The 20,978-nt window shown below is 52.9% G+C and overlaps 10 protein-coding genes across 10 annotated transcripts; 6 read left to right on the forward strand and 4 right to left on the reverse strand.

Annotated features, from left to right (window-relative positions):
- Positions 1-324: 324 nt before the first annotated feature.
- On the forward strand, positions 325-1,071 carry N7474_001893 (HPP family protein; the record flags this gene model as incomplete). Its single annotated transcript, XM_057193308.1, has 2 exons — positions 325-531; positions 598-1,071. 2 exons carry the CDS (start codon positions 325-327, stop codon positions 1,069-1,071), a joined length of 681 nt encoding a protein of 226 aa, XP_057058261.1.
- A 160-nt stretch (positions 1,072-1,231) lies between these two features.
- On the reverse strand, positions 1,232-2,287 carry N7474_001894 (zinc-binding alcohol dehydrogenase family protein; the record flags this gene model as incomplete). Its single annotated transcript, XM_057193309.1, has 1 exon — positions 1,232-2,287. The coding sequence occupies one exon, from the start codon at positions 2,285-2,287 to the stop codon at positions 1,232-1,234; it is 1,056 nt and encodes a 351-aa protein (XP_057058262.1).
- Positions 2,288-2,703: 416 nt separating this feature from the next.
- On the reverse strand, positions 2,704-5,190 carry N7474_001895 (glycosyltransferase family 69 protein; the record flags this gene model as incomplete). The annotated part of the gene is made up of 5 exons (XM_057193310.1): positions 2,704-3,122; positions 3,172-3,397; positions 3,458-4,018; positions 4,555-5,045; positions 5,100-5,190. 5 exons carry the CDS (start codon positions 5,188-5,190, stop codon positions 2,704-2,706), a joined length of 1,788 nt encoding a protein of 595 aa, XP_057058263.1.
- Positions 5,191-5,562: 372 nt separating this feature from the next.
- Positions 5,563-7,828, forward strand: N7474_001896 (transcription factor domain-containing protein; the record flags this gene model as incomplete). Its single annotated transcript, XM_057193311.1, has 4 exons — positions 5,563-5,690; positions 5,813-6,914; positions 6,973-7,079; positions 7,129-7,828. 4 exons carry the CDS (start codon positions 5,563-5,565, stop codon positions 7,826-7,828), a joined length of 2,037 nt encoding a protein of 678 aa, XP_057058264.1.
- A 7-nt stretch (positions 7,829-7,835) lies between these two features.
- Positions 7,836-9,535, reverse strand: N7474_001897 (cytochrome P450; the record flags this gene model as incomplete). Its single annotated transcript, XM_057193312.1, has 4 exons — positions 7,836-8,033; positions 8,089-8,843; positions 8,895-9,095; positions 9,172-9,535. The coding sequence occupies 4 exons, from the start codon at positions 9,533-9,535 to the stop codon at positions 7,836-7,838; spliced, it is 1,518 nt and encodes a 505-aa protein (XP_057058265.1).
- Positions 9,536-9,968: 433 nt separating this feature from the next.
- N7474_001898 (uncharacterized protein) lies at positions 9,969-10,587 on the reverse strand (the record flags this gene model as incomplete). Its single annotated transcript, XM_057193313.1, has 2 exons — positions 9,969-10,466; positions 10,528-10,587. The coding sequence occupies 2 exons, from the start codon at positions 10,585-10,587 to the stop codon at positions 9,969-9,971; spliced, it is 558 nt and encodes a 185-aa protein (XP_057058266.1).
- A 562-nt stretch (positions 10,588-11,149) lies between these two features.
- On the forward strand, positions 11,150-12,385 carry N7474_001899 (SDR family oxidoreductase; the record flags this gene model as incomplete). Its single annotated transcript, XM_057193314.1, has 6 exons — positions 11,150-11,204; positions 11,255-11,513; positions 11,575-11,738; positions 11,794-11,993; positions 12,051-12,201; positions 12,261-12,385. The coding sequence occupies 6 exons, from the start codon at positions 11,150-11,152 to the stop codon at positions 12,383-12,385; spliced, it is 954 nt and encodes a 317-aa protein (XP_057058267.1).
- Positions 12,386-13,051: 666 nt separating this feature from the next.
- N7474_001900 (uncharacterized protein) lies at positions 13,052-15,076 on the forward strand (the record flags this gene model as incomplete). Its single annotated transcript, XM_057193315.1, has 1 exon — positions 13,052-15,076. One exon carries the CDS (start codon positions 13,052-13,054, stop codon positions 15,074-15,076), a length of 2,025 nt encoding a protein of 674 aa, XP_057058268.1.
- Positions 15,077-15,395: 319 nt separating this feature from the next.
- On the forward strand, positions 15,396-16,563 carry N7474_001901 (uncharacterized protein; the record flags this gene model as incomplete). The annotated part of the gene is made up of 2 exons (XM_057193316.1): positions 15,396-15,638; positions 15,709-16,563. 2 exons carry the CDS (start codon positions 15,396-15,398, stop codon positions 16,561-16,563), a joined length of 1,098 nt encoding a protein of 365 aa, XP_057058269.1.
- Positions 16,564-16,752: 189 nt separating this feature from the next.
- Positions 16,753-20,452, forward strand: N7474_001902 (GTPase-activating protein; the record flags this gene model as incomplete). The annotated part of the gene is made up of 4 exons (XM_057193317.1): positions 16,753-16,779; positions 17,000-17,870; positions 17,924-18,275; positions 18,325-20,452. 4 exons carry the CDS (start codon positions 16,753-16,755, stop codon positions 20,450-20,452), a joined length of 3,378 nt encoding a protein of 1,125 aa, XP_057058270.1.
- Between the last annotated feature and the right edge of the window lie 526 nt (positions 20,453-20,978).

A 20,978-nucleotide genomic window follows, 5' to 3' on the forward strand; every position in this document is an offset into this window, starting at 1 on the left:
TCATTGGCGACAGCTACAGTTGTGAAGCTGCCAGATTTCTCAAGACGCGGAGATCCTAGGCTGAGCCCACATTTTAGAGCAGTCTCTTCGAACAGCCTCGCACAAATTCAACATTGGACGTTGAATAAATCTAGTGATGTTCTCTGCAGAAACCAATATTGTTTGATTTAGCCGGGCTAGTTAAAACGTTGACTAAATTTTCTCCGCACGCTCTCAATTTTTCTCCTCAGTGGGTCGGTCCCCTCACGGCGACCGCCGAACCCTTAAATATGCACGGTTTTCCCTCGAAAATAAAACAACACGACCCTTGTTCGGCTTTGCATAATGCCTCCTTCCCGCCTCGCCCGCCTTCCCCCATGGATGAGCCACTGGCTGGGTTATCGCCCAGAGACGCCAGCGCCATTAAACAAGTACATTGTGGCAGGCTGGTCCTTCCTAGCCGCGTTCTGCGGTCTGTCCCTCGTGCAGGGCATCTTCAACTACTCAGACTATTTTAAAGAACGCCATGTGCCGGGCATCGTCGCATCCTTTGTGAGCTAGACCCATCTTCCCCGGGGTCCGCAGCGGTGTCAGCTAACAAGTTCATTACGGAAATAGGGCGCATCAGCAGTCCTAGTCTTTGGTGCCATCGAGGTACCCCTGGCGCAGCCGCGCTCCCTAGTTTTCGGCCACTTTTTCAGCGCTCTGGTCGGTATCTGTGTCATAAAACTGTTCAGCCTCATGCCTGATGCTGAGCGCTTCGAGTCACTGCGCTGGCTAGCCGCCTCCCTTTCTACTGCCCTTGCTATCGTCGTCATGCAGCTAACCGGCACTACACACCCACCCGCCGGTGCCACAGCCCTACTTCCGGCCATTGATGACGCGATCTATCAACTGTCTTGGTACTTTTTACCTGTGATCTTGCTGTCGTCGATGTTGCTTTTGGTGTGTGCCTTGCTCATCAACAACTTGCATCGTCGATACCCTGTTTTCTGGATTGCGCCTTCTGCCCCGGCGAAACCTGCGCCAGCGCCGGTGCCGGTGGAGAATCTTGTACAGGACTATGATAAGCCTACTAAGGCATCAGTTTAATAGTTTGCGATTAGAACTTGATCGCTAATTGTGGCATTGAGCATATATGCGGGGTTATAAAAGCGGGTTGTGATATATATAGTATCGGCTGAGAAGCCGACATTGCAATGAGCGGACAAATAATCAACACACTCTCTGACAAGGAGATTTCCTCTTTCTTTTATAGCTGCACCACGATCTTGAGGCAACTGACACCAGCGCGCAACTCATCCAAAGCCTTGTTGGCCGACTCCAAGCCCCCTTCCACCACCTTAATCTTCGGGCTTGGGACCAGATTGCCCGCCGCCAAATTCTCCTGCAGCCAGGCATTGAATATCCAACTGGACCACTTATACCGCTCTGCGGCATCCCCAGGCGGGAGGACAAACGTTGTCTCCACCGCCTCAGGCGGCTTCAACTCAGAGTCGACAAGGGGCGCAATAGCCAGTTTTGCTTTCGCCTCTTGACCTTTCAACTCATTCATCAGATCCACCACAAGCTGCTGATCGCCCTGCGCCAAATACCCCTTTGTGATGTTGACGCCATCTTCCTTCGCAGCACTCTTGATCTGCGATCTGACGTCCTCAGCCTTGTAGTCAAACATTCGCGTGGCACCAAGGCTCTTGATGTAGTCATGGTGCTGTGCACCAGCGGTGGCATACACTGTGTACCCCATCACCTTAGCGGCCTGAACGGCCATGGTTCCGACACTGGTCGATGCGCCCCAGACAAGAACAGCTTCTTTTTTAGCACCTGCTGGTGCCGAGAGAGGAGTGAGGGGAATGCCTGTGAAATTCCAACCATTCCAGGCTGTGAAAATCGCCAAGGGGAACACACTCGCCTCGACAAAGGACAAGGAGTCGGGCAAGACAGCCACACACTCGGCGCGCACGAGGACATAGCGCTGAAGCGCGCCATAGTTCGGGGATCCCTTGTAGTAGAACGAGCTAGCTAATGCCACCACTCGTACTCCGGGCTTCAGGCTGGTGGACTGAACCTCGCTGCCGATGCTGGCGACCACGCCTCCAACGTCAGAGCTCACGATCGACGGGTACTGCTCAATCATGGGAAAGCCCATGTCTCGTTGGTAATGGTCGACAGGGTTCAGCGCGACGGCATGCACTTCAATAAGCAGTTCGTGGGGACCGGGGTTTGGTGTGTTGCGCAGCCCAACGACCAGTGGTCCACCCTTTTGGGGGAGAATGGCGGCCTGGTGCTGTGTGGATGAAGCAGACATCGTTATAGGTAGTTTTCTTCCGCTTATTATTGCAATTTAGTCTTTGATACTTTTGTTTTCGAGTGCATATTCGTCCCTTTTATACTCTGTGATCTAGTTACTATACACGATGGACCAAGATTAGTAATGCCGGTCTTTACCTTATCTCCGTCGTATATGAGTCGGAACCAACGATTCTTTTGTCTAGTATTACTGCAGATGATGTTTTATGATCCCTTGGAAGACCGTGGCCGAGGAAATTGATCGGGAAGTCGGACACTTCCATACCCGTTCTCCACCCAATCGGAAGAGTCTTGATGCCCCGATCGGCTCAAAGTAGTTTCCGAACTCGCTACATCACACCTGAATGGGAAAAGCAAACATCACAAATCACTAAGCCAATGTGGAGCAGCTATATGCAAGTACAAAAATTAGAATTAATCTACATGAGCCCATCCACGGGGATGGAGGACCTGCATCTCATTCACGAGACAGAAAACACCAGGCTCGTGGTTCTGTTCGCTCTTTGCAGCCCATTTCTCCACCCGATTCCGGACGACCATCTCTTTCGGCAGAGGAGAAGTTGTCCAGCGGCGCAGACGGTTGCTCCATAACCCCCGTAGAATCTGCCATCGGGATAGCCACTTTCCAGTCGGATTCACGGCGTCATAGGCATCGCCATTGTACCCTACGCGGACGCGGGGGTTCAGATAGACGCCCAGGTATTTGGATAATCGGTTGTCTGCGTGGATAAGACAACACTCCGAGCCCTCGAGGTGAGCACTTGCGAGGGAGTCAGGGATACCCCGGAATCGGAGTGGTGAGTTGGCGTAAAAGGGACCTGCTGGCATGGCGACTAATTATGTGTTAGCTTTGAAAAACTGGGCGCTTTCTAGCAAACTTACCCATGCCGTTCCAACAACTAGTCACTGGGACAGGCGACATGTTCTTGATAGCGCGCCGAGACGACGCTGCACGGAAATACGGCCACTGCTGCATCACCGCCTCATGGCCATCAATATCTCGGAGCGCAAAGGTGTCGTAGTAGTCGGGTGGCTTTGAGAAATCCAGCGAACAGGCAGCGGCATAGTCGCCCTTGTTGGTTTTCAATAGTTCCACTATATCACTGGGCTGAATGGCAATAGTATGAATCAGTACAAGCATATATGAGACGACAGGAGCAAAACTAACCGTGAAGACAACGTCGTTCAAAAACAAGACCTTGTCAAATATGATCCCCTGCTCTGCCAGCTCTGCCAGCGGCTGCAGACTCAAATTCCGCATTCGAGAGAGATACGGAATTCGCCTCAGCTGTTTCTTCCCCGGAGAGGTCTCGACCCAGCCATCACCATCAGGTGGTCTGTTCATCTCATCCTCGTGCGTAACCGGCGAGGTAGTGATATTTCGAGGCACGCGAAGACGATCTAGTTCCTCGTCCAGCTCCGCCAGCGCACTCTTAGTCCCATCCCAGCTCCCACTCTCATAGATACTGATAAAGACGTTGTCGCGCCCCAGTTTCTGAGCGAGGTCAAGCACGGCCTGATTCCAGTGGCTCCGTAGAATGGATTCGCTGTTCCAATTCACACCCGCGATGTAGATCCGCTCCTGTCGCTGTGGTAGTTCGAACCGTCGCCGTGGCTGTTCATGGTGGATGACGTCTGCTTTGAGCAGCCGCCGATTGATCCAGTAGACTTCTATCCAGTTCCATAACACGAAGAGGATAACCAGCGCGCGGAATATCTGGCGTTTGCGCTGGCGGCGGCGGACTCGGAGGGGGAGGAGAAAGGCAGGAGGGTCATGTCATGGGTAAGATTGATTCCGGGAATGCATAGAGCCTAAATATCAGCGCATGCTAAAGTTGAGAGCGTCTGCGGAGCCGTCGACAACATTAAGATAAAGACAGGAGAGAAGAGGTGGTCATTAGTTATTGCTGGAGGGATTAGTCAAAAATTAGGGGGAACCCTTGTCCGAATCCAGAATAGGCGCCGCGGACCTGTTGCCTTGCCTAACTAATGGTTTCGCCATGAAATTTGTCTTAAACAGTTCCTATTGACAATTTACAATCGCTGGGAGTACGGTACAGGTCACAGCGAACAAGGGAGGGAATGTAACTTGAATTGACCAACACAGAAACTGTTGCCAAGCTACGCCAGCATATGGCCAAATATGGCTAGCGCGGTCACCGCAAACTTTAGTTTTGCCCCTGAATGAGAACGAATGCCCATGCCCGATTGAGTTGCTGATGCTCCAGAGCCAGTCGGAGTGCCACTCGTGATACTAGTACTAACCCCTTGTACCCATGGCTGGCCCGGGAGCGAGTCAGAGCTCTTTTCCACTTCTGCTACACTTAGCAATTTGTTCTCCAGCAAGGCACAATCCACCCTTGCCGAGTCCGCTGGAATACTGTTGGTGACCGAGATAGGAAGGTCAAACACGGTGTAGTAGTCGGTGCCATTCCAGCGAAAAGACTGGTGCATGGAGATATTATATGCTCCCCGATCAGAAGAGCTGCCGCCGTTGCCGACCATGCAATTGGGCCAAACCCAGTTCACATGCTTGACGGTGGAAGAGGGCTCAAGATCTAGTACTGGACCGACATAGCCTTGGGAGTCGTTTGATGGTACTGTGCCATTGGAGATGGTGAAGTTGTGCGAGAGAGATTCGGATGTCAAGAATAACGTGATGTTGTGGAAGAGAGTGGGAGAGTTGGCGGACTGTGTGGATGATGGCCATGGCAGCCGTCCGTCTCCGGAGACATCAATTGCGACCTGAAGGTATTCTGTATCGTGGGTCAGTTAAGATGTCAACGGAATTGAAGAATCTATGAACGCACGTCCACCCTCGGGGGTGTAGGGCTGTGGGGAGTCAACAATCGCCAGGCCTGGCGTGTAGATCTGGCCGTTCACGATAGTAAAGTTGCCCATGGTTGGACTTCGTAGAACTCCCAAGGGTTCCAAGATCGAGATGATAAGTTTGGGGGAGAGGTTTTTTCTGCCAAGGCCTCATTTCCGGGCTTCCGCCTCTTCCTTGACGGTTTGAGATTAATTAGTTTCGGTCGTTTTGTTATCGGGGGCCATACACCGTTGGGATAATCAAGCTTTCCAACTAAAACGTGACCTAGAATACTGGATATTTGTTTACGATGTGACGATGTACAAAGTAAGCTTTCTGAGAATGAACCGCTTCGGGTCCGTTCCTCCACATCTCGGTACTCCGAGGCCCCGAGACCCGGCTGATCATCTTCCCCGGCTTCATCCCCGCACAGTCGGTAACAACTCCCTCAACAACTAGCAAATATGGCCTCAGAATGGCACTGCACGGTCTGTCCCGCTACTTTTACTCGCGCAGAACATTTAAAACGGCATAATGCGTCTCGTTCGTCTACCTACCAGCCCTATGGTCCGACACTGCTGATTGATCCGATGTAGACCTTGACGACCGGTCGCACGCCTGTGCATCTTGTGGACGAAAGTTCAATCGAAGGTATTATATGAATGGACCCTGTATCTATGCATTTTGAATATGGGATCTGACGTTTCTTTCTAGGGATATACTCCGAAGGCATGAAAAAACCTGCAAATCTCGAGTCCACTCATCCTTCGAAAATGAGGGTCGCGTCCATTCGGATGAAGAGAGACAGTCAAAACGACGTTGCTCAATAGGGTTGAATGATCCGGCAACCTTGCCTTTGCCCGAGGCTGATCCTCTCGCGCTTGATTTTTCCTTTCCTGGTTGGGACTATGCCGAGCCAACACAGGTACTGGATTCACTTGCGACCAACTCCAGAAGCACATCCGAGCTTGCCAAGTTAGATAGTTCTTCCTATTTTACGGGGAACGATCTTTTAGCAGACATCCCGTCACCTCTGGATTTCTCCACCTTGGATCTTCTGTATTCTCCGCAACTGACCTCGGATATCATCCTTGCTGAGCGACTGGAATATCTTGCATATTTTACTAGCTCACGTGGAATGGCCACATTTGCGGACCGCCAATCGTTCCGGCGAAGTCAGAAGATCGTGATGGATGCCTACGAAGCCAAATTGCTGCAGCAGCCTACCCCACGAATCAATCATGCGGATGGCCACGAACTACGTCCCGATTTAGACCCATCTCCAACACACGAGTCTATCTCTGATCCACTAGACGCCAAATCTCACCAGCTTGTCGATAGTCTCAGAACTGTCATTTGCGGAAGGCGAAACGACGATGTCATCACCCTAGATTGGTCCCCATCTCGGAACAAACTATGTCAAGAGTTCTTCTCTCCACCCAACATACGCCGCTTTCTGGAATATTTTTGGTCATTATGGTACCCCCACTGTCCGATTGTGCACAGGCCGCTTTTCGATTCAGATGCAGCCACGCCGGCACTGCTATGCGTGATGGTGGTCATTGGGGCATGCCTTTCTTCGCGCGACAGTGACTACCAGACAGCCAGAATGTGGCTGGATAGTGTGGAGGAACTGACTTTTGGCCATGTTTGTTTTCGAAAGAGCCATTCGCAGGGGTATGATGATATTAGTTGGAAAAAGGAGATGCTGCAGTGTATTCAGGCGGCATATCTTGTTTGCTCGCTGCAGAAGAGAGAAGGATCTGCGGAAGCTCAGGCCCGCATCCGACGATATCGGCATGCTTCCATGGTCACAGTGAGTTGGAAAACAGTTTGACGTTTTCTATCCACCCATACTGAAACTATCTTCTTAGTTGGCAAGAAACATCGGACCTGGAAATGCTTCCCACCGAAATCTCCGCCTGGATGAAGCTTCGCTATCATGGTGGAAGCAGTTCGCCGAGGAAGAAGAGCTGATCAGGTAACAATTACTAGACTTGCGACAAGAAAAATTCCGCTGATTGCTCTAGAACTCTCATATTTGTCTTCTTGATTGACACAGCCCTCGTTATCTTGCACAATTCACCACCCCGGATGGTTATCCCCGAGATGAAGATGGATGTATCATGCCCCGAGGCGTGTTTCCAGGCCGAGTCTGCATCGGAATGTCTCGTCCTTCTTCGTGAATGGGCCCACACTCGGTTTTGGAAGGACAGATTATCTGTTGTGTCAGTGGTAAGGCGCATTTGCCAGAACCAAGTGCAGGATAACCTGATCAACGACTACGCGCGGTTGGGGACACTTAATCTTTTTACAGTGGTGCAAGGTATGCTTGACTTCTTTAAGACATTTCAATTCACTGACACCATCAAAGCAATCCATTCCCTCATGTTCCACCTGCAAAACTCCCTTGTTTTCGAATCGACACTAGCACCCGTGCAGACAGGGCTTGAGAACTGGAGACGGATCTGGAACGAAAGAATCCCCGAAGATCAAAATATTCCCGATACCGCGGAGAACATATGGAAAAAGGTTGGATTTCTGCGCCAGGCATCGGAGTTCTGGCACCTGGCTCGGATCTTCGCGGCCAAGATCGGGTCAACGAGTGACGGCTTTGATGACCCCGCAGAGACGGCCTCTCAGATGCATTCTAGCTACGATCATACGGATATGGGCGATGTGAATGGGCTTATTATGGAGTATCGAAGGTTGAATTTGGGTGTGAGCTAACTTTTTATCACTTTTCTTCTGAGGTTTGTGTTCTTCTTTGCACACGGACTTCGAAATCCATCGGTTTGACAAACCAGAAGTTCTCCGTGTGCCATGTCTTCCGTACAGGAGTGAGGTCGAAGTCACGCACCAGTCGAGGAATCAACTTGGACATCTCGAGGATTGATATGTGCTTTCCCAAGCATGTTCGAGAACCTAGGCCAAACTAGTTTATAGCGTTAGCAAGAGCCACCGTTTTATGAAGGAATTGTCACACTCACAGGCATATACATCTGGTTCATTTCCTTTAGTCGCTCCGGATCACTTTCGGCTTCCAACCATCTCTCCGGTCTGAAAGTCTTTGCGTCCGGGAATGTTTTCTCATCGTAGTGTGCCACCCAGGAATTGATACCGACGACAGTACCAGCAGGGAAATGGCGTCCACTGATTTCTGCCCCGCCATCAGGCACGACCCTCCACATAGGCAGTCCGGTAGCGCTGTGCATGCGCAGCGCTTCCTTCATAACAGCCTGGAGATACGGCATATCCTGGCTTTCCTTGAAGGTGACTTCCGTGCTGCATTTCCCCTGCGCGGTAAAATCATCAATCTCCCGTCGCAACTTCTTGAGCGTCTCGGGGTAGTGAAGCAGATTCCATGCAATGGCCGACAAACTGATGGCCGTAGTATCAGATCCAGCAGTGACATTTGACAGGCCCATGATGAAGAGGTGATAATCCGTCACTTTCTCCGGGTCCTTGTCGCGCGCAACCATCAGTTTCTCAACAAAATCCTGCGTCTTGGATCCATCACTCGCCGATTCGGGATCTTTTCTCTTCTCTTCGTGGAGTCGGATCTTCTCTCTCACGAAACTGGCGAGATACGCTCTTCCACCGGCGCCGGACCATTTGAATCGGCTTAATGGACCGAAGAGTCGCGGGTGCCATTCTGGATAGATCCCGACCATCGTGCTGTACTTCAATACGTTGCCCAGTGCAGCCATCGTTCCATCGATATCGCGTCCATCATCCAGAAAACCTGTGTTGCCTTGTTAAACAACTTCCACATTTCGTTCGCTTGAGAACTCACCAAACCGTTCCCCGAAGGTGATATTCCCAATGACATCAAACGCGTAACACTGGAACCAGTGTCCAAGATTGAGGGATTCTTTCCGGTCCGCAAACCCGGCCAGATTTTTCAAAAACAGGTCCGCACAGTCATCTGCAAAAGTCTCGTAATTCACCAACGAGGTCATCGAGTACAGGCCTGTAAATCTTTTTCTCGTATCGGCTGTTTTCCATCAGTATTAGCATCATTAGTGAATCTCGTTCTACACCAGAAAGGCAAGAGGACTAAGAGAACCAACCATGTCGTTTAATATCCCGATCCGCAAACACGGTCCACTGCGTCGGGTGTTTCCACCCATCGTACCACGCCGACTTGGCGAACCGCGACCCGGTACCGTAGACTGTACGGACGGCGGAGAGGTCGCTGATGCTATAGTGGTTTGGGCCAACACGCACAATTGGCCCGTATTCCTCGTGCAGGCGGATGTTGTCGTGTTCAAACTGGCCGCGGCGCACGCGGTTGAAGTACCATAGATTTGTGAACCTGGCGCTGAATGGGCCCGGAAAGGAGCGGAGAGGGCTGAATAGGACTTTTCCTATGCGGAGTAGGCATTGTAGGACCACCACCAGGATGGGGACGAGGATGAGAATGTGAGTATGCATGGTGAGTTGTCTCTATCCGATATTTCTCCTACTCTCCGTCTTTCGTCTTTATATGTTTCGGTGATTGTCAGGCCCTCCCCACGTCAGGCCCTCCACCCCCACCCCCGCCGCCACATTATTGGGGAACAACAATAAGTGGGTAAAGAGAAGCACGAAAACGGCGAGGGCACGTATGCCGGTTACTGTTTAACTATTCCGGAATTCGTGGTAGTGGTCATTGGTATCTAGTTTTATTCGTTTCAACATACATCATCCCGGTAAAAGGCAGGAAAAGAGTGGCGATACAGCATCATAACAAGGGAATGGTGACAGCCGTCCACAACAGATTAAGCAGATAATTCAAGGGAAACATCCAGTATTTCGCCATTCGCCAGAAAGAACACATAAAACAAAACACTTCATTTTGATGGAACAGGCCTATCATCCGGACAGATCAAGATCGGTCGCCCCAGAGCCCGACAATTCCCATCGACAGCGCAATACCAGACAACCAGGCCCGGACAGACTGCAAACGGCGCTCCGCGACCATCTCCCGCTGGATAGTCTCGCCATTGACGTCCTCCTCAGCCTCGACAACCACCAAGTCCTCCTCTTTCTTCGCAGAAGACTTGCGGCCCAGCGTCAGACAGGTTGTGTCCCGAAGAACGCTGAAGAGCCAATTCTGCAGGCCGATCTGGCGATTGAACCAGAAATCCACGCCGTAGGAGGCGAGTGTGGAGGTCGCGCACATCCACAGCAGATACGGGTGCTTGCGACGCGGCGGGGAGATACAGTAGGCGAAGAGCAGGCAGGCGTTGGCCAGGCTAGAGATGCGCAGGGCATGCTTGCGATTCAGGCGCTGGATTTCATGGAGACACCGGGACGCCGTGGTGGATGTGGGCAGCAGCTGCAGCGAGGGGACGGTGATGGCTGAGGTGGAGTAGGATAGACCCTGGAGGTTTACGGTTGTCGCGTCAGCGCCAGTGGGGGGAAGAGACGGAGATCCAACTGACCGTCAACAGACCGAGTGAGACTGTGCCCACAAACTTGGTAACGGTGATAGGGCACGCCATGGTATCGCGCGAGTTGAAGGTAATCGTCTATCGTTGTGTTGCAGAGACAAAGACGAGTGGAACAGGCGGAGGTGACATCAGCCATGCACGGGCCAACCAGCAACCGCCGATTTCTAAGATGGAAGTAGGAGCAGCTGCAGAGGATTGAGACACTATTATTAGTAGAGAGTGTATGCCTAGCTATAGTCGAAGGAAATACTGCTGAGGGAGTGAGGGTGTCTAGGTTGGTTTGGGGTTCCTCGATGACATGCCGACAGTGGTATACTTGACCAGCCTATTCAGATTTTATACATGCAAATAATGCAAGTATGAGATATAGTTTCTCCAGGATGTTAGCACGGGGCAAATGGAAACCCGACTATGAACCGACCTCAGTTCATGTGCTTGGTTTAATCATAAAGATTGTGAACAAACACCATTAACCTGTTGCATAATCAAGCCGAGGTCCACGGCTGCTGTGGGGAAAAGGCGACGGGGCGATCGTTGGTTGTGCTTATCCATAGTTAAAGGGAACGGACCCCTGCAACAACTTCTCTCTTCCACCTTCCCCAGCTTCACCACAATGCCGCTCCCCAAGTCAGATTACGTGAGTGACTCCTGGAAGGATGGCCTGTTTGGTACGTTCCGACTCCCGACGTTGTTACCCCGCTAGCTGACCCAGTCCTAGCGAACAAGGTCGTCTTCTGCACCGGCGGCGCAGGTACCATCTGCAGCGCCCAAGTCCGCGCTCTCGTCCATCTCGGAGCGAACGCATGCATCATCGGCCGCAATGCGGAGAAGACAGAGCGCGTGGCTCAGGACATTGCGACTGCCCGACGGGGTGCCAAGGTGATCGGGATTGGGGCTGTGGATGTGCGGAAATTCGAGAGCTTGAAGGCGGCAGTGGATCGCTGCGTTCAGGAATTCGGAGGCATTGATTTTGTCATGTAAGGCCCGGAGCGTCCCTTTTGTTTGCGATCAAAGATTGACGATGATGTCTACCAACAGTGCCGGCGCAGCAGGCAACTTCCTGGCCTCGATCGAGCAGCTCTCGGTCAATGCGTTCAAGTCCGTCATGGACATTGACATCCTGGGCTCGTACAATACCCTCAAAGCCACCCTCCCACACCTGGTCGAGTCGGCGAAAAAGCACAGAATGGACTCGGAGTCGCGTGAGTTCCACCTTCTCTTCCTCATGGTCCTGCTCGTCGCGCTGAACTTCTCTAGTCCAGCCATCTCCCCTCGGCACAGGCGGAAGAATCATCTTCGTCAGCGCCACCATCCACTACCGGGGCATGCCCTTCCAGACCCACGTGTCGGTCGCCAAAGCCGGCATCGACGCTTTGTCGAACAATGTTGCCATTGAATACGGTCCCCTCGGCGTGACCTCCAACATCATTTCCCCCGGCCCGATTGCTCAAACCGAGGTATGACATTCTCATAACGCTAAAAAAAAACACCAAACTGACTCGGTCTACTCCCAGGGTCTGGAGCGTCTCTTGCCATCCGATGCCAAGGCAGACTACACGCGATCCCAGCCCCTAGGCCGCTTCGGGCATGTTCGCGACATTGCCGATGCGACGGTGTATCTGTTTTCTGACACAGGGAGCTACGTGACTGGCCAGACGCTTGTCGGTAAGTTATTCTGTTTCCCTATGATACCTGCTAGATGCTGAGATGTATATGTCGTGTAGTGGACGGCGCGAGCTGGCGCATGTCAGGTGGCGGTATATCCGGTGCGGGCATGAGCTACCCGGACTTCCTGCTCTCGGGAATGGAAGTGCCTAATGTTACGGGCAAGAAGACGTCGAAGCTGTGAGATACGTAGGTTTAATGGGCAGTGTTGTATAGACGGGGACTAGCGTTTTCTTTGTTCTATATTGACGTTATAAGGCGGCTGTGCCCCAGGGATATTCCGGCATATTTGTATCGCATCTCTTTTTTAGTGCTTTGTAGCAGTGGTCGGGGTGTTAAGACAAGGACAAAGAACCCACAAGTCATGTCTTGACATCCTTGATCCAGATAGCGGTAAATATCATGAAATTGGACCAGGACAACGGACTCAGCATATTTCCTTCAACAGAACAAATTCCACTGGCCCTGCTCTAGAGATGAGCGAGCTCAATGTCACTCTACCACTCTATTGATGGCCATTCCTAGAATAATACAATAACTATATGCTCCAAGTGAATGAGAATGAGGGTTTAGGAAACAATAGAGCCAGCTTATATGTAGTGAATAATGAATGGCCGTCTCCCCCTTTTGTTCTCAATGGCTATTGTCCGAGAGACGCCCAGACATAAAAGACCCCCTGCACTACGGTTCAAAGCCGGAGTACTTCGATCTACAATGCCAGGTTTCAGCGGAGAAAACCACTCCGATTTTTTCCAAAGACAAAAACCCCTCGAGCGCCTGTTGGCAATTCTACTACCGTTCCAATCCTCCGAGGAAGACCCCCTCAACGGCCATGGCACCTCCACACCAGATGCCTGGTAGACCAACTCCACACCAGGTGGCGCCTGGTAGGTCACCAGCCAGCCGACTAACCCGCCCCAATGTTCCTGACACGGACAAGGGGGAAACCAACAACAACGCGGCGCAACGGATCCAGAAAGCGCAGCTGGAGAACGCAATCTCGAAAGAAGAAGCCACCAGCCAGGCAATCAAGGAAAAAGCCCACCAGCAGCAGCGGCAAATCCACCTGTTGGGAAACCAGATCAGCGAATATGAGGGTATCATCCACGACGGTGAAACGCGAGCTGATGCGAACAAAACAAAAGCCAAGGAGCTTCAAACGTCTCTGACGCGGGAGCGGAGACTGGCGCAGACCAATGAGAACTACACACAGCAAGTCGAGAAGCGGTGCGACGAACTGGAGAAGATGAATTCGAATCTGCGGCGGTCTTCGGCGGAACGGGAGAAGATCTGGAAGAGGCAGTTGGTTCAGACGGAGAAGAGAGTTCACGATCTGGAAGAGGCGCTTTCGATTTCGTCTTCCGGTCTGCAGGCGTACAGGCGGCAAGTGCTCAAAACAGTGGATGACTGGACTTTGTTGAAGACTGCGCTGAGGGAGCGCAATGAGCTGGAGAATCCGAAGAATGAACGGCTTGGGCTTCTTATGATGAGTGTCTTGCAGGTTATCAATGGCTCGGAGGCGTTGTGTCAGTCTGTCATGGACCAGTTACGTGTTCGACACAATGGCAAGAGTGGTGGGCAGCCGAGAAAACCTGAGCGCCTGTCTACGGCACTGGAAGATGTGGAAATGAGAGGCTCCACCGACACTTTGGGCCCGAAACATGAAACGACAATGCCGAGAGCAATGAGTATCTGCTCCGTGATTTCTGACAGCCCTCGCGATGGGGATATCAACATGGAGAACGCGGGTCCATCCACGGACTCCGCCATCTTTGACTCGACAGACACGGATTCGGTGATGCTGGAAGACGACGACCGAGATCAAGACACCAAGATGACAGGGGACTGGACTAGCATGAATTCGCCTTGCTCGCCGCCTCACTCTGTCTACTCGCAGAGCTCAAACAGCTTGGATTCCGACAGCGACTCTCGCTTCCCGAGTCGTCCGGGCAGTATTCGCTTTCCCTCCCGGAAGCGTGCTCGGTACATCGAGACCTCCGACGATCCAAGTTCATCGGAGTCCGAAGATGACTGTCTCGAGGCCAAGCGCATCAAGGTGTTTCCCCGATCCTTCGAACGTACCCCGAACAGCAAGGAAGTGGAGCAGATCAAGAGCTCTTCTGTCACGCCGACACAGTTAGGTACGACTTTGACTTCTCTCAGCCTCGACCTGCGGTTTGTCGGCCCAGTGACAGTGCACACGGTTAGCCCCAAACTCCCTCAGCTCCCCCACCTCCAGCCATCGCAGTCGCATGGAACGCAGACCGAAGAGCAGACTGGACAGCCGTCGTGTCTGGAAAAGTCTGTCGCTGTCTCTGTCCACTCCAAAGACCTTCCCCAACAATTTATGCAGACGCAGACCAATGCACCCGAGTTTGTGTCCCGAGTTCAGATGGACGAGTCCTTCGCCGAATACATCAAGACGAAGAAGCAAACCGGGTCTCCGAAAAAAATTCAGAAGCGCAGAACTCAGGCACTGCCCATCGACGAAAACGCCCGCAGCCTGATGCCAGGAACGTGGCCACGACAGACCATCGCTGAACCGGGAGATCTTACATCGATCATGATGATGGCCAGCCAGGGACATGTTCTAGCGAACCGGCAGAATAGAGTGCACGAGGCAGTCACCCGATGGGTCCTGCGTATGCTTCAGAAGCATCCCCGCGACCTGATCTTGGGCATGGTCAGTTTGGTCACGCTGTTGTATCTCTGGCACAGTCACCGAGTGCATCGGGAGTGGATGGCGGTGAACCAGATCCCGCGCAGTGTCATGGCCGAGTTGCGCCACCGGCGTGTTGGGGAGTTGCGATGGATGGAGTCGATGCGATATGGCCTGGCACAGTGGTTGAACGTGGATCGGGTGCCGTTGGGATAGTTCAAGTATGTGTACACAGTAACGTGAGCTCTAGATCTACAAGGTTAGGTAATCAGCTATTCTGAGAACGGAAAAACGTGATCCGGCAGGGTGTGTGACGCAACCAGCCCCAGACCCAATCAGCGTCTGGGCCGCGCAATGATCGCCCTCTCCTTGTCTCGCCCTTTCTTTCTCTGTGATCTATCCATCAGAGCAATCCACCAGCCCCAAATGCTCTGACTTCTCCTTCTTCCTCTTAACACTCCCACTCAATCCAACTTCGTTTCTTGACTGCACCTTTATCCCCTTCTATTGTCCTGGACGTCCGCTCTTTACCACCATGTTTCTTCGCTCCGTCCTGCTGGGCGCCACCGCCCTGAGTGCAAGCGTCAGCGCCATGCTGGTCATCCCCGAGATGGAATCCCAGGTAGAGCCTGTGGAAGACGGGTTCATGAATGTGCATCCCATGCTCATCCAGGAGACACAGCATGCGCTGATCGACCTGCCCTGCACCGAGTGCCCTTTCCGCCAGATGGCGGACAACGGCGAACTCAGCTGGACTGATGGCCACTCTTCATCTCTGGTATGGCCACCACCACCACCACCACCACCATCGCTGATGACGGCCTTGGCTAATCTACTCTCTTGTTTAGATTCTGGACTTTTCGATCGAAGACAACACTTTGCTGGCCAACGGTCGCCAGATCTTCCCGCCCGTTCCGCCCAGCCCCATCATCGCCGCCCAGGAGCGTGACGATGGCGAGTTGAGCGCCCCGGTCACGATTGGATACGCTCTAGAGGTGATGCCGGTGGCCAGCACATCCGACAAGGAGGCGTTCGAGCTTCTCGATGTCCGTTTCACCGTCCTCGATCTGGAAATGCTCCCCGTCCCCCTCGACACAGTGGCGATCGCTCTCATCGTGGGCCCCGATGGCAATCTGTACATCGCCCGAACTGAGACCGAAAGGACCACTACCGAGTCCAAGCAGTTGTCCTGGAAGCAGTGCAACGGCAAGCCCAAGTGCCTACAAGCACTCCTGGTTTCCCGCGTGCGGGGTCTGCTGGCAGCGGCCAGGGAGCGCGTCATGGGCCTGGCCGCTACCTCGAAGATGTCCAACCCCAAGGACTGCGCCAAGGCCAAGCACATGAAGGGCAAGCACCGTGGCCACCACAAGGGCGATAAGGTGGGCCGTCCTCACCGCCACCACATGCACCGCCCTCACCCCGGTGCCTTCTCTCGCACCTTCTCCCGGGTGGTTCACTTCATCGTTATCCCGGCCATCCTGGGTGTCTTGGCTGGCCTGACTGCCAGCGCCGTCGGCATGCTGGTCGGACAGGTCGTAGTCTTTGTCTGGCAGCGCTTCCGCGGAACCCAGCCACAAGAGCACAAGGCCGCATGGGAGCAGGGTGATGCGTGCGAGAAGCAGGGTCTCATGACCGAGTCCGCTGAGGATGAGCTCCCTGAGTATACTGAGGATGAGGCTCGGGGATCCATGGACAAGAACTAAAGAGGTTTACGCTATTGGTTAATTGGCATTGTCTTCCATATATGAGGTGAGAGGCAATGTCTATTGTGAGTGACTTACTACCGTATGAGATTGCTATCCGCCTGGCCCAGGCCCCCGTTATGTAACAGCTTGTACAGCAACTATTTCCTCAATTGATTCGTTCTCTTGGTCTGTTCTTGAAATGTAATAATGTATAGTTCCGATCTCAAAACTGTAGTAAGGCTGAGCATCACGTGAGGAGGCACCACCGACATTCCCCCTCATAAGAAGAGATCAACACCTCAACTCGCCCCCCCCCGTGGATGCCAGCTGTGGCCAAGGATGCTCTGTTTGACCCTACAATGACCTTTCCCCTGAATCAACTACACGACACCATACATTACATCCTTTCCTCCCCCGAGTCTGCTTCCCGGCTGAGCTAGCTCTCCGACGTCAGATAGCCGTGCCCGGGGCCACCTCTACAGCTGTTCCCCCAATCCGCATTGGGACCCCCTCAACCACCACCATGCTCCAGTCGTTCGTCCAGAAGGCGTCATCGTTGATCGATCCAGCCAACTTCAACATCCCCGCTCTCTCCTCTTCCGACAACAATCCCTCCAAAGCGTCGCTGTTCCGCCAACAATTCCGCCTCCCGGACTCGCAGAACCCGCTGCAGGAGATCACAGCGGACCTTGTTCTCCCGCTCCCCCATTCATCCGGCGGCTCGCCGAGTGATGGCTCTCGCCGTGTCGACCACGCAGGGAACCGCTACACCGGCCGTCTGCACATAAGCGAACGATTCATCTGCTTCTCTACTCAGCCGACTAGCTTCGTTCCCTCTGCTACACATAACGCTTCGACCAATTGGACCGGCCAGACACATGGCACCGGACCTTCGGGCAATGGCTTCACACTGCCACTCTCTTGCATCCGTCGTGTGGAACGACTACACAGCGCTAGCCATGTCTTCTCTTTGGCCCTGACTACTTGGAACGGCTTGTTGATCAAGTCCCAAGAGCTGAGCCCGGCACCTCAAAGACTGATCCTCCAGCTTGTTGGCAGTCGGCAAGCCTGTGAACGCTTCTGCGATTGTCTCAAGAAGGGCTTACGTGAGGCGATGAAGGAAGTGGAGAGCTTGCGCCTTGTTGTCTCGGACTGTTACTCGGAATACCTTTTGTCGAGCACCAAGTCAAAGCCTGTGGAAGGAACTGAATCGAATGCCCGTCAACCCCCTGATGCCGGGCTGGGTATGATTTTTCGCTATCCCGGTGATGCTCGCAAACTCCGTGATCGCAGTAAGATGAGGCTTTGGGGTGAATATTTTAGAGGTATGAATTTGAATAACTCTCTCTATCTGGACGTTCTAACACCGAATCTATAGAGAATGGCCGCAATGCAACCCTCGTGCGTCAGCCGACCTTCCACAAGCTGATCAGAGTCGGCCTTCCGAATCGATTGCGCGGTGAGATCTGGGAGCTGACAGCTGGGTCACTCTTCCTTCGCCTTGGGTCTCCTAAACTGTACCAGGAGACATTGGCGAAATTTGAGGGTCAAGAGTCTCTTGCCATTGATGAGATTGAGAAGGACCTCAACCGCAGTTTGCCTGAATATCCTGGATACCAAAGTGAAGAGGGCATCGGTCGACTGCGCCGAGTCCTCACAGCCTACAGCTGGACTAACGCCGAGATTGGTTATTGTCAGGCTATGAACATTGTCGTTGCAGCATTGTTGATGTACGCTTCCCTAAATCTCATATGTTTAACACCAAACTAACCCAAGCAGATACACATCCGAGGCCCAGGCATTTTTCCTTCTGTCCGTGCTATGTGACCGTATAGTGCCAGGCTACTACTCCACGACCATGTACGGCACATTACTCGACCAAAAGGTCTTCGAGTCACTTGTGGAGAAAACCATGCCGGTGCTCTGGGATCACCTTGCCAAATCCGATGTACAGCTCTCCGTGGTCTCCTTGCCATGGTTCCTCTCCCTGTATATCAATTCGATGCCCCTCGTCTTTGCGTTCCGAGTCCTGGACGTCTTCTTCCTGGAAGGACCCAAGGTGCTGTTCCAAGTTGGCTTGGCCATTCTTCGCATCAATGGCGAAGAGCTTTTGGATATCCAGGATGATGGATCGTTTATCTCCATTCTGAAATCATATTTCGCTCGCCTAGATGAATCTGCCCACCCTCGATCCGAGAACCCGAAGCTGCGGGCCATCACCAGGTTCCAGGAATTGATGGTGGTTGCTTTCAAGGAGTTCTCGGGTATCACCCACAACACAATTACCGAGCAGCGTGAAAAGCACAAGGATGCGGTTCTCGAGAACATCGAGAACTTTGCCAAACGCACCTCCATCCGCAACCTTGGACCAGAGAGCAAGCGTCTCAGTGTGGACGATCTGGGAACAATTTACGACCGCTTTTACGAGACCCTGTACCAGTGGCAGCAACATCAAAGATCTCTTGAAGAGGAGAGAAAACTCCAAGCGAAGAAGAAATCCGAGCGTCTCTCCGCGCGTGCGCATCGTGCAGACAACCAAGTCGGCCGCGTGGGTCTTGGTCCCAGCCCAACTCACATGGACTACGAAGCCTTCCGTGAATTCCTCGCCGCTACCGCAAAGTGGGCTGTGGCCGACTCACCCGCACCATCAAAGAAAGAGTCAGAGGCAGGCTACCACAGCCTCAAGGGCAATGGTAGATCGTTACTATGGGCCAATCGCCCACAGCCGGCTGACCATGAGTTCATGCAACGTCTGTACCGCAAATGGGCCACTGATTCTGAGGAAGGGTTGAGCCTTCAGAATGTGGTGAACGGTATGGCGCGCCTCAAGGGATCCCCCGACATCATGAACAACATCAACTACTTCTTCAATCTCTATGATGACAGTGGTTCCGGTCTTGTTGATCGTGAGGGAATACTCCGAATGTCCGAGGGCCTGCTTTTCCTTTCTCGTCGCGGATTCGAAGGGACCATCAACGTCACTCAACCGCTGGAAGATTTGAACGGACCCCGGGACCGCGATCATGCCGAGCAGAACAGGCTCTCCGCTGAAGAACGGTTCCTGGGTAGTGTCAGCGCATTTATCCGTCGGTGCTTCGAATACGCCGACCCCAGTAACCCTGAACATCAAAAGGCCGCCATTCAAAACTCCACCGCCGAAGCGACTGAAAAGTTGGACTCCTTTGCCATCGGCGACGAGGAAGACGAGGAGGAAGATCTGATCGACGTCGGAGAAAAATCCAAACCAGACACGCCCTCGCCCACACTCGAACCATCACCCAAACCAGCGGCCGTACGAACCAACCGCCAGGTCTCCGAGTCCGCCAACCAAGCCCTCGACCCTAACAACCCACTCCACATCACCCTCCCGACCTTCCGCATGGTCGTCCTAGCCGACGAACTCCTCGAACAATTCTTCGAGTCCTTCTTCCCCCAATCCTTCCACCTATCCGACCACCCGCACCCGGCCGCCCTGGCCGCCTCCTCCTCCCTCTCTTCAAACCTAACAACCTTCTCCAACATCGGCAGCGCCCGCCCCTCAGCCCTCACAGCCGCCGGAAACGTCTCCGTCGCAGGCGCGTCAGGCGGCATCGTCCCGCCGGGCAAAGGTCTCCGCGGCGTCCTCGACAACATCGCCACAGAGGGGATCCGCATGGCCGCCGAAGTCAAGAAGAGGATGGACGACGCACAGCGCGACATGGAGCGCAATGCTCTTGGCCGCGAAGAGGAGGATGATGAGGAAGAAGATGATGATGAGGATCTTCGTCGCGATCTTCTTGAAGGCGCCGAGGTTGTGAATGTTCGTGGGAAAGAAGGTACTGCTTCTCCTCGCGCTGCTGGTCAGGCAGGTGGAAACGGGGGACCTGATGGTGAGGTGATCAGCAAGGTTGTTGAGTTCGAATCATGATGATATCCCTAATCGTTTGGTCGTTTCGCCTTGCCTTGCCTTGCCTTGTTGTATGGAGGGAGGGAGGGGGTGGTTGTGTTCTGTCTGCCTCTTGTTGTGTGCTGTCCTGTCTTTTGTCTTTGCGTGTTAAGACGTGTTTTTCTTGCCATTATAAACTCCTTGTGTCCTTGGATTGGATTGGACTGGATTGGGCTGCGTGGATCGCATCGCATCACATTTCCGTCCTGCTCTACTCTACCTTGCCTCTGGTGTGTCGACTCGCATCCATTATATATCTTTCGCTAGAAGAAAGACTATTTGAGGTATTTGGAATCACAGATGTTTTTCTCTGGTCAGATTTCTCGCGGCGATGGCAAGCATTGAGTTTATTGTTGTTGGCCAGGGTGTAAATATTTATATATCTTGTGCAAATGGTGATTGCGAATCGGCTTGATAGAGCGACTACTCAAACTCAACGTCCTTTGAGGCTTAGACCTAGAGGAGTCCCTTCTAGAGAAATTAAATTGAAGAATCAATCTTCCGCGGT

Source organism: Penicillium riverlandense (genome assembly GCF_028828495.1).
Source record: "Penicillium riverlandense strain IBT 135883 chromosome Unknown utg000001l_segment0_segment0, whole genome shotgun sequence".
Taxonomy (NCBI): Eukaryota; Fungi; Ascomycota; class Eurotiomycetes; order Eurotiales; family Aspergillaceae; genus Penicillium; species Penicillium riverlandense.